Source organism: Meleagris gallopavo, chromosome 1 (genome assembly GCF_000146605.3).
Source record: "Meleagris gallopavo isolate NT-WF06-2002-E0010 breed Aviagen turkey brand Nicholas breeding stock chromosome 1, Turkey_5.1, whole genome shotgun sequence".
NCBI lineage: Eukaryota > Metazoa > Chordata > Aves > Galliformes > Phasianidae > Meleagris > Meleagris gallopavo.
In genome coordinates this window covers 138360696-138372137 of record NC_015011.2, presented here as the reverse complement: position 1 = coordinate 138372137, position 11442 = coordinate 138360696, and the positions used below count along the sequence as shown (strand labels likewise).

Sequence of the window (11442 nt, the reverse complement as noted above, 5' to 3'; positions counted from 1 at the left end):
GGGTGGGGGGGGAGGGCAGAGGCCTACTGCCCCCCCTGTCATGGGCATAGATTGATCTAGTTAACTCTGTGACGCCTGCTTATACTTACTATTTTTTTTATTTAACCATTTAAACCTATTTTTACCAGGGAACTGGAGGATGGCTCCTAGCACTGCAGGTTTATTAAAACATAACACAGAATCCCTGTAAGAGAAAAATAATTGGTGATGGTAATTTGTGTTCCTGTTAGATTTGAGTCTTAACTAAGACTCAATCTTGTAACTTCATGTAGTTCAGCACCTTTCATCTTTCTAGGTTTGTGTTATCGTTACTGCAAAATGGGGCTGGAACAGTGGGGGGGGGGCGGGGAGGGGGAAAGAGCGGAAGCAGCATTGCCAGTCATTGAAATATAAACGTTTGATTTTGCAAATAGTAGTTCTGTGAAATTAGGAAAGACTTATAAACCAGGAAGATAGATGTGGTGTTCTTGGTTCACTGAAAGTTAAATTGATTTCAAGGTATTTTTCTTCGTCCTGTTAAAGCTTAACAAAGTTACTAGATTGTTTTTTTGTTGTTTTTTTTAATTAACAAAATGAAAAATGGCTAACGGCTACTCAATTGCACTTCAATTTTCTTCTCTGCTTATGTTTTCAGATTACAACTGATGGGAAGCCCAAGATAATTGATATAATTGATACAACTGGCAGCGGTGATGTAACTACATGTACTGTTGTAGAAGCTAAAGATGGAGAAATCATTGGTCTCTCTGGAAGAACTTTAAAGGTGAGAATTTGTGTTGTGCTACAGGGAGACCCTTCGGCAGCTACCAGCTCTCTTTTCCTGTTGTTATTAAGAGTAAGAATTTATTGTATTGAGGGCTTAAATTACATCGAGATAAGCTTAAACGTTCAGATACTTGTCCTTATCATCCTACTAACTCTTCATAATAGGACATTTGTCCTCACTGATAGTACTGTTATTTCCTTAGACCTCTACCAAAAAACACAGCCCCAGTAGGCTGCTTACTGGGGGTGTGTTTTAAAAATAAAGATACTGAAAAGTGTTCATCTGCAGTGTCACATGAATTCATACTGATTTCTAATATTTTCAAGACTGTTCTGCTAAACTTCCTTGCTCAGTATTGAATTTTTTGTTTGTTTCTTGCTATTAATTAACCTATTCTTGAATATATTTTTCTGTAGATTCCAGCAAACTGGGTAAATCCTTCTGGCAAATATCATATTGGGATAAAAAATGGCTATGACATATATCCTAAAGCTCTCAAGGAGAGGATTCAGGTTAGAAATCACGTTTTTGCTTCTGGTGTGTTGATATTTCACTGTTTTAATGTAGAGGTTTTTCTAGAAAACTATGGTATGTCCTTTACTAACACATGTAGGCTGCTAGCCATAGGCTGATTTTTTTTTTTTTTTGCTGAATTTTGACACAATCCATTTCTTCTGTGAATTTTCAGAGTCAAGGCAGATCACAGAATCATAGAATGGCCTGGGTTGAAAAGGACCAGAATGATCACCTAGTTTCAACCCCCCTGCTATGTGCAGGGTCGCCAACCACCAGACCAGGCTGCCCAGAGCCACATCCAGCCTAGCCTTGAATGCCTCCAGGAATGGGGCATCCACAACCTCCTTGGGCAATCTGATCCAGTGCATCACCACCCTCTGGGTGAAAAAATTCCTCCTAATATCTAACCTAACCTTTTCCTGTGTCAGTTTAAGACCGTTCCCCCTTGTCCTATCACTATCCATCCTCTTAAACAGCCGTTAAGATGGTCAAATGGTCCTCCTTACACAGGTTCCTTGAGTCAAAAAGTCTAGTATTACTGGTATCTATTTACTTTTCCAGTGTAGCAGTTGTTTATTTGTAGTATATTATTGAGCTTCTTAGCCATTGTGTCTGAAATCGTAACTTGCAAATGACATGTATTGAAGAACCGAGTTTTATGTTACAGAAAGAGCGCAAGGAGAAGCTCTGGGATCCTCTTCACAGACTAGCTCTAGCAGAGGCCTGTAGGAAACAGGAAGAGTTTGATGCTGCTCATAGCTCTCCCTCCCAAGTTAGTATACTTCTTTGTGAGCTTGTAACAATTTGATACTGATCGAGAGGATTAAAATATTTTTATTATATGAGTGGATTATGTGAAGGATGTTTGTGATAATTTATCACTGCGTCTTCTGATTCATTAGAAACAAAACAAATGACAAAAAAAACACAGTATGTGGGCCATTCCTTGATTTGCCAAATGTTGTTAACTTTCTAAACTTGTTGCTGATTATGAAAAGGGTATTAGTCCAAATACTTCATACCATATTTTTAGTAAGCTTTATTTTTAATTTTTGAGGCAATCATCTTTGTTGTGCTCAAAGTTGGAATCTTTTAAACATATCCTTTCTTTTGTAAACTAGATACTATTTCTTTGAAATACCAGAAATTTCTTGGGATGCTTCTGTGTCATTTAACGGTCTGTAGAAAAGAACAAACATATGAAATATTATAATTACAGAAGTCAGAGTTATACATAACAGACCAAGAATAGATAGAATGCTGTTGAAGGCTGTTGATGTCTATGACTTCTGTGATAGTTTTTGTTTCCAATGAAGTAATGGAATATTTAACATCAGAAAGGAACAGGGCTTAAGATTGTATTCATAACTACTTAGTAATAGTTTTAGTAATACTCTAACTGTATTACTGTATATTGCTGTGTCAGGTAAATAAGCTAATAAAGGAGGAACTTCAAAATCAAGTGGAACTGCTAAATTCTTTTGAGAAAAAATACAGTGATCCTGGTCCAGTATATGATTGTCTAGTATGGTATGATGGTGAGACCTGGAGGTAAGTACCCAAACTTGTGAAACAAAATATTTTAAACATATAAAACAATAGTTTGTATTAAGTACTAGTAAGTATAGAGTTCTAAAATATTACTTGCTTTGAAATGATCCTGCATCATGACAAAGTTCTGATCCTAAATGAGGATGGCATAGAATGAAATCTTACACTTTGTATCGCTCTGATTTTATTAAGCTTGTAGGTTTTTCCTCTGAGGCAAAGAATAAAATTGCTCTGAGTACACACTGGTAATAGGAAACTGAAGAGGGGAGGAAAAAGAAATGGCATGCTTCAGAATGTAATGTGTCACTTTTCCTGACAATTAATGTGCATCGTACAAACCAGTAGCTGAGACTTCAGATGTTTGTGCACAAGTACTGAGCAGCTAAAGTACAATTCCTTCTCTGAAGGAATTGCCTGAATTTACATAATCTCTTTTTGTAATACAAGAATTACTTGAATTTAGTAGCACTTGAAAATCAATTAACTTAGAGATCTTTGTAGTTTCTGAATCTAATTATAAAAGGCCAAGTTTTAAAGTATTGACATAATGAACTAAGATACCGTCAACCCAGGACCAGACGTGTTGAGGTCTTTTGTGGTACTCCTCTGTGGTAGGAGGAGGAACAAAAACTGGAAGTGTGTAGCAGTTGAAAAATGATCTTTTTGTTGTCATTAACAGAGCCTGCATAGATACAAGTGAGAGTGGTGACTTAACTAGCTGTACAGTGTTGAGAACCTACAAAGAGGCTCAGGAATATGGATCTTTTGGAACATCTGAAATGTTGAATTACTCTGTTAATATATATGATGATGGAAACCTTCTTTCAATTGTGACAAGTGGAGGTAAGTGAAAGTAATGTTAAGAAAAGTTTTGTTGCTGAGTTGGTATCATGAGAAGCAGCAGTTGTATTGGTTCTCAATTTTGGTAGTTGGGATTAAAGGCATTAAAAAATCATTATTTATATTTCGTGTAGTAAACCCATAATAGCGTCTTATTACGAACTTGCTTACATTTTTTGTGTCTGAAATTCAGTCAACTTTTTATCCATATGCATGTGTATATATAGTACACTTAAGTTTAGTTACTCTTTAAGATGTTCCTGCATCTTAATGGCATTAGCCAGTGAACCTTCATTCAAAGCAGCTTTTTTGTTTTGCTTTTGAATATAGGCTGGTTATTGAATTTTGTTGCTGTTCTTTGTGCTTTCATAATTTAAGAATCTTTTTTTAAAACGTCTGTCAACAAAGGAGTGTCTGTATTCTGGTTTATCCCAACTCTTTAATGATGGTAGGTCTCATCATAGCTGTAGCGCTGACTGCTCTGATCCCATTTTTGTGTGTTCTCAGTATGAAGATGTTTTGTTTTGGAAACATCCTGAGTGGTTAAGGTGGTATGAATGTATTTGATTTTTAAAAAAAATTTTTTTTTAAATGCTCTTGATTTCTCATGAAGCTACCCTATCTCAGAAGAACTACAGGAACAGTTCTGGCTTCTAAATCAGTGATAACTTTGGGATTCCTTTTATGGCTGTGTGGATTTTTTTTTTTTCCTTATCCATGATCTCCACAGTCAGGATATTTTTGGTATAATTGTTGTTACTTTGAGTGTGAAGTGTTAAGCCTTTTTGATCATGTCTGTTGGTGGAGATTAGTTAATACTTCCTTTCTCTTCTTCTGCCTCCTGCTTCCTGCCCTCAAAAGCTGTTTTGTTTTGCAAATTGCTCCTAATTACTGGCTTTCATCTCTTACTATAATGTCATTTATTTAAATAAGTAGTTAAATTCAGAGGTTGCTAATGTAATTCATTAAATGAAAAGTAATAGAGCTATAGTGTATTATAACAATATAAAAGAAGTTCACTAACCATGCAGTGGTTTGAATTTTCTTTTGCCTAGGAGCACATGGAACACACGTGGCTAGTATTGCAGCGGGATACTTTCCTGAAGAGCCAGAGCGAAATGGTGTGGCTCCCGGAGCTCAGATTCTTGCAATCAAGATTGGTGATACAAGACTAAGTACAATGGAAACTGGCACTGGTTTAATAAGAGCTGTAGGTATTTCACTGGATAAATGTTAATCTCAGCAGTTTGAATTTATTATGGAATAATGAAGTGTGCTTCAGTAACTCATACGCTGTGGTTTTATAGTCCTGTAATACCATCAGCCTTAAAATGAATAAAATGAAAAGAGTTTCAAGCTTATTGTAAGACTTCTGTTTTGTAAGAATAAACAGTTAGTAAGACTTAGACTTTTTTTTTCAGTTGATAGTGTTGCAGTGTTTGTCTAACTTAGCCTATAAGAGAAGTGACTTGTAGGCTTATTTAAATTTATTTGTTCTTGTTATGACTGTATTTACATATATGTTTTTTTTGTGCTTAGCTATGTAACTATAATACATAGCAACTGACATCTAACTTTGTGCCTGAACATATTTTGACTGTTTCTTAAAAGTGAGGAAGAAAATATTACTTTCTCATGATCAAAGGCCCAATGCCTCTGCTGTACAGCAAGTTGTTGAGGAAAATGTATGTAAGAGAAGGAATGAAAATAGAAAATGATTATTTGTAGTTCATAGAATATATTGCTATAGTAACGTGAAGATTTGTGTTAATGCTACTGTGGTTTTTTGAAATTTAACCAAACCACACAGAAGAGGAGAAATTTGTCTTATTAAGGGCATATATTTAAGACTAATGAGATTGGTGGTTTTATATTATGTTAATGTCTTAATTTATAGCTTGGTAGATGGAATGTTAATGACTTGTTTTTTTTTTTTTTAACTGGGCTACTAGGAAAATGCCACTTTAATGTAGCTTACTTCATTCATTTTCCTCTGTAGGGTTGAAAAAAATAGAAAAATAAAAAATTCTTCTTTCCATAAATATGTAGCAAAACATTTTAAGCAGATGTTTTTTCCCATTGCATAATTACTTGTGTTGGCTTTTATTTTTGCTTTCTCAGATGATAGAAGCAATAAAATACAAATGTGATCTTGTCAACTATAGCTATGGAGAGGCAACACATTGGCCAAATTCTGGGTAAGTGCTATTGCATATAGCATAAAGTTTTTCAACATTACACAAGTGTAATTTCAGGTGTTGGTTTTCTGTAAGGGTACTGTCAGTAAGAAGGAAGTGTCCAGACCCAAACAGTGACATTAAAATATTGTAGTTTATTTTTATAAATATCTACAAAAACTACCTAAACATATTGAAAGTGCTATTAATTGTGATACTAGGAATATTTTAGAGCAGTGAAGTATTCTCACAGTTGAAAAGCCATGTAATCTGGGTGCTTTTTGTTTTCTGGTTTTTATTTTGTTTTAAGACTTAACATTGATTTGTGTGGCTGTTACTCCCTTTCTAAATAAGTAACATCAGGCTATGGCCTGATGTGGAAAGCTGGCTGCATAATATTTCTCTGTGACTGGTCCTACTCTGAATGGGAGTTTTCCCACGCAGAGAGAAAAAAACACATTGATTAAATAACTCCTTCTTTTCCTTACTTCAGGAGAATTTGTGAAGTAATTAATGAAGCAGTATGGAAACACAACGTAATCTATGTTTCGAGTGCAGGAAATAACGGCCCTTGCCTTTCTACGGTTGGATGTCCTGGTGGCACTACATCTAGTGTAATAGGTATGAATGTTTTTGGTGTTTTTTTGTTCTTTGTTTTTTTCAACCCTAAAACATCAAGTCAGTATTCATCTTTTGTTTTTCAGGCTTTGTAGTTTTGTTTTATATTTGGGATCACAAGTTGTTTGCTATACTAAACTCAAAATGTTTCCAAAGATTACTGGCCTATGAGATTAATCTTATGGGAGGAAGTTACTGTACACTTACTTACGAAAATGTAGATTATCTTCTTACCATTCAAAAACTATGCGGAAAACTGGTGTTGGAGATTTAGTTTAGGTGTTGGCTGATGTAGGTTTGATGTGGGTTTGTATGAGATTTACTGAAGAAATCTATTTAAAGAGTAGGAGGTGATTCTTTTCAAATCTAATAATCTAAGCATGCCTGTCAGACCATTAGCTGTTGCAGGCATGTCCAACTTGCTGCCTCGGGACCACATGCAGCTCAGCACAGCTGGAAGGTATACTCCAAGGATGCTTCCTTGATACCACATTCCAAAAATGCAACTTTAGTAGGCTTTGGCATAGTAATTTATATGCTCTGGGCCAACTGAACTGATCAGCAGGAAAATACTGACTTTTCATCACTGTGGTGATAGGCAAAACCATACTGCTCAATCTGTTTAAGGCAGTGAAGCTCTGAGTCATGGGAACATGAAGCAATTCACATAGATTCCTTTGCAACAGCTCTAGTTAGTTTGTGTCCGTGTAAACACAGGCAAAATTCCCCAGAAAGGGGTAGGTGCATTTGAAAGTGATGTGTTGTGAAATAAATGCAGATAGTAGATACAAATTGTTCCAGTTGAACTCAAATAACACTTCAAAGTTATCGATTTTATGGAAGATTTACATATTACATAGTATCACTATCAGCACTGTAACTGTGTAGCATGCTCTTTACACTTGGTTTGTAACAATACTTGAATTTACTGAGATGGAAAAAAATGTCCATTTAAAACGTCTTTTAAATATTTTGTAGTGTCTTTAAAACTGTTTATTTTTTGTTTTATTACAAATTCTAAGATGCTTGTTTTCTATTAGGTGTTGGTGCCTATGTGTCACCTGATATGATGGTTGCTGAATATTCTTTGAGAGAAAAACTGCCAGCAAATCAATATACTTGGTCATCCAGGGGGCCAAGGTAAGTTATGATTAAAGGAGAGAATTCCTTACTTTGCAGTTCTGACTAAGTAATTGCAGGTCTAAAAACTGGTCACTGATACCAAAATGAAAGTATTTCTTTTCCCAGGAAGAACTTAAGTAAGTCTGCTGTTCTTACATCTGTAGAATTCTTAGTCAGAGGGAGGATGACCGAACTGTCTGTCACAATCTGTACATTTCAGTAAAGTCTATTTAGAAAATGAAAATCTGATTAAAGTAGTTTGGAGATGTGTACTATTTCTGACTTCTTTTTCCAAGGCTCTTTTCAGTAGCATTTGTTTCATTCAGTAGTGTGGTATTGCTAACTATTCTGTTGGTGCTGAAGACTAGAAGAAATATTGTGGTATTGTTACTTCTGGCTTCGATGACATTATAATGGCACAACTTAATTATTGGTTTTGCTTGAATCTAGTGGAAGTGTGAGAGGACAGAAAAATGTTTTTCTAACTCATTATAGAATACTATCTCAAAGAAAATGTAGGGGCTTGGAGAATTTTTTATTCTTATTTTACGTCTCAGAAGAATTTGGTAGTAATGTGGTAGCCAAAAGAAGTCTGAGTAAGGACTAGAGGCTTTCAGGCAGATATGCTTGTCTGGAAGTATGATAAAAACACTAATTTATATAGGACTGTCATAAAATGTCTTAAATTCATTATGACTCTGTAATGTAGAGTACTGGGATTTTGAGACTTATCTTAGATGAAGCTATTAGTGTAGGATACAAATCCACCTTGCCTCTCCACAAAATAGTTCAAGCACAGTTTGATCCTTAGTAATGATATATTTTTCATCTCTACAGAGTGAAGAATATTTAGTGTTTATATTTAGCCTCATACAGTTGAAAACTGTAATCACTGAGTTTTTAAAAATGTTTGAGCAAAAAAGAAGGTGATGTGGGCCCAGCTGATTCTGAACCACTTGTTGAGCTAAGAACAGCAAGGGAAGAGGATTAAATGTATCAACTTCTGTATTGTAATTCAAAATTTGACGTCTGGTGCAATGGCTGTGCAAAATCCAGATCTCTAGATTCTATATTTTTTTCTAGCCTCTTTTTTACTAATTTTGCTTTAAAATATAGTATATGTTCTTTAATAATGGTTAAATAGGCTCAGTGAAATATTTATTTACGTAGTGAAGTTTTTAGTACACTTGTTTGTTTTCTAATTCAAATTTGGCTAGATAAGTCAGCTGACTAAACTGTAGCCCTTTGTATAATATTTAAGGAATGAAAGTTCTGGTAACTTTCACTGTGGAAAACAGGCATAGCTGGTGATTAATTTGACGTTAAGTTGCTACTTAATGTAATGCTTTATCTTGTATTTAATGGGTTAATGATTTAGTGAAGTACTATTTGAGAATGTGCCAAAGCTAAAACTATCTTTTTAAGTGTAGGGGTAACTTTGAGGTAAAGTGTGCAGAAAATAAAAGCTTGCTTTTCAACAATTCTGTTTTTTCCGCTAGCACTGATGGAGCCCTTGGAGTAAGTATCAGTGCCCCAGGAGGTGCTATTGCTTCTGTTCCAAACTGGACTCTGCGAGGAACACAACTCATGAATGGCACATCCATGTCTTCTCCCAATGCATGTGGAGGCATTGCATTAGTACTGTCAGGTAATATCAGTGCATAGTATAAAAGATAAAGTCTTTTTCTATAGCTTTCCAACTTTGTTAACTTTTTTTCCAATGACATCCTTACTTTTAATTTCAGGGCTCAAAGCTAACGATATTCATTACACTGTTCATTCTGTCAGAAGAGCCTTAGAAAATACAGCAGTGAAAGCTGAAAATATAGAAGTATTTGCACAAGGACATGGTGTTATTCAGGTAATTGCCAGTGAAACAAGCAAACAAATAAACAAAAAAAGCCTTAAATAACTGCCAGTAGAAAATTACCTTAAAATGTTTTCTGGGTGAGCTCACTCAGTTTGCTCCCAAGCTACTTAATTAGCAAATCTGATTCAGGATAAAGAAGGGAATGTAGTGGGAGGAGAGGAGGAATGAAATATTTCTCTTTGCTTCAGCATGCAGTTGGTTTCTCCTGAATATGTGTTAACTAGACAAATTCCTTGTCTGATGAAAAGGGTGTGTGGACATAAAAGTAGGATGTGGGATTTTGTCACCCACATATGGATTTGTATGCATAAATTCTGTCTTAATGTCAGAAAATGTTTTTATACTGTTGTCAGAGAGCTGAACTTGTTCTTTGCAGACAAAAGCTGGAACAGTACATTCTGAGCAATGAAAATGCAGAGGTACCCACGCTAAAGCAAAGGACACCTTTGCTTCACAAAACAGTATATCTGCAATAGTAGGGTGATTTTGCTGTGGGTGGGCCTGCACTGAGAAGTCTAAGCACTCATTGTGTTATCTTTTAAGTAACTTGGAAACCTCCAGTGTGAATTTTTTTATGATAAAGGCAGTATGAATGTCAGTATCCCTTTGCATAACGTTGAGCTGTTAAAGACTTAACTGATGCTCTTACCTGTGGTCGCTCCCATCCTAGCCAAAAAGAGGTACTGAGATTTTGCTCTCATGCTTAAAGACATTTCATATTAAATGCTTAGCTCTGAACTCTTGTTCTAGAGATTCTGGAACCTGGTAGCAGATGTCTTCTGAACACATCTGTAATGCTGAGTTTGATACAGAAGGCAACAGGGTAGTGACCATATTAAATAAAAGCATTTCTAAAGCTGAAATGAAATGTACCAGTTGTATCTTAGGATTTAGTATTCTGTGGTTAAAGAGTGTGTAAAAATAAATAAATAAATATGTATATATATGGTTAAAATTCTGATCTGGGAGACTGACACTATACTGCATCTGCTTGTTTCAGAGAGGGATGTCTTAATCTTTATAGATGAAGGTAGCTTGCTGAAATACAAGGGAATGTAAGATTTTCAGAGTTGGTAGAACAGAAAGCGAGATAGTAGGATGCCTTTTTGAAACAAAAGGTTGGACTTGTCATCAGAGTTTAAGGGAACAAACAAGCAAGCCCTTCTTTTATATCTGTATATATATTAAACTTGCATTGGCATTCCATCTTGCTTGTGTTTTAAAGCACTTAACTTCTGCTACTGTATAAAAGGTTTAAATCTGTGACTAGTTTAGCTCCGTATATGGGAAAGGAATCCAAAGTAAGGTTGTAGACCTGGGCTTTTTACTTCCAAGTCATCTGTGGAAACCTTTGTTTTTTGTCTTCTGATAAATTTATTGTAAAGGGAATTTGTCGTATTATTTTATTGAAATGTCCTTCACTATTTTGTTGCTCTGTATGGCTGTTGCATGAAGTGTTGCCTCAAAATCAGTATGACTCTAATAGTTAGGATGTTGGTAACTTCAGTGTTTGTTGCTGTATTTGCTGGATGCCTCATGGAAGGGGTAATGTGCATGAATATTGAAGTTGAATTGGGTTAATTTAGAATGTGTTCTAACAGGTTGATAAAGCCTATGACTACCTCGTTCAGAATTCATCATTCACAAGTAACATAGGCTTTACTATTACTGTTGGAAGCAATCGTGGCATCTACCTCAGAGACCCTGCCCAGATATATGCACCTTCTGATCATGGGGTTGGCATAGAGCCTGTCTTTCCTGAGAATACAGGTAGGAAAGCTTCTTTTGTATGATTTAAAAATGAAGTGTAAACTTTAAATAGAAAAGCTATGGTAATGCAGAGCAGTACAAGTCTTGTACCACAGAAGGAATAAATGCAACTCCAAAACTGTTGGTGAATGAAGGCAAGAATCTAAACAGCTTTTTCATTCTAATCTCAGATTTATAATTACAGAACTTCTTTTCTGATTTTTTTTTTTTTT

At 35.4% G+C, this 11442-nt stretch overlaps 1 protein-coding gene across 1 annotated transcript; it reads left to right on the top strand.

Moving 5' to 3' along the window:
* Nucleotides 1–571: 571 nt before the first annotated feature.
* On the top strand, nt 572–11253 carry LOC104917426 (tripeptidyl-peptidase 2-like; the record flags this gene model as incomplete). The annotated part of the gene is made up of 12 exons (XM_010728638.1): nt 572–763; nt 1183–1278; nt 1950–2054; nt 2709–2833; nt 3513–3676; nt 4729–4883; nt 5795–5871; nt 6344–6471; nt 7509–7608; nt 9090–9238; nt 9336–9451; nt 11062–11253. Coding segments are annotated over 12 exons (1599 nt in total), but the record flags the coding sequence as incomplete, so codon positions are not given.
* Nucleotides 11254–11442: the final 189 nt, after the last annotated feature.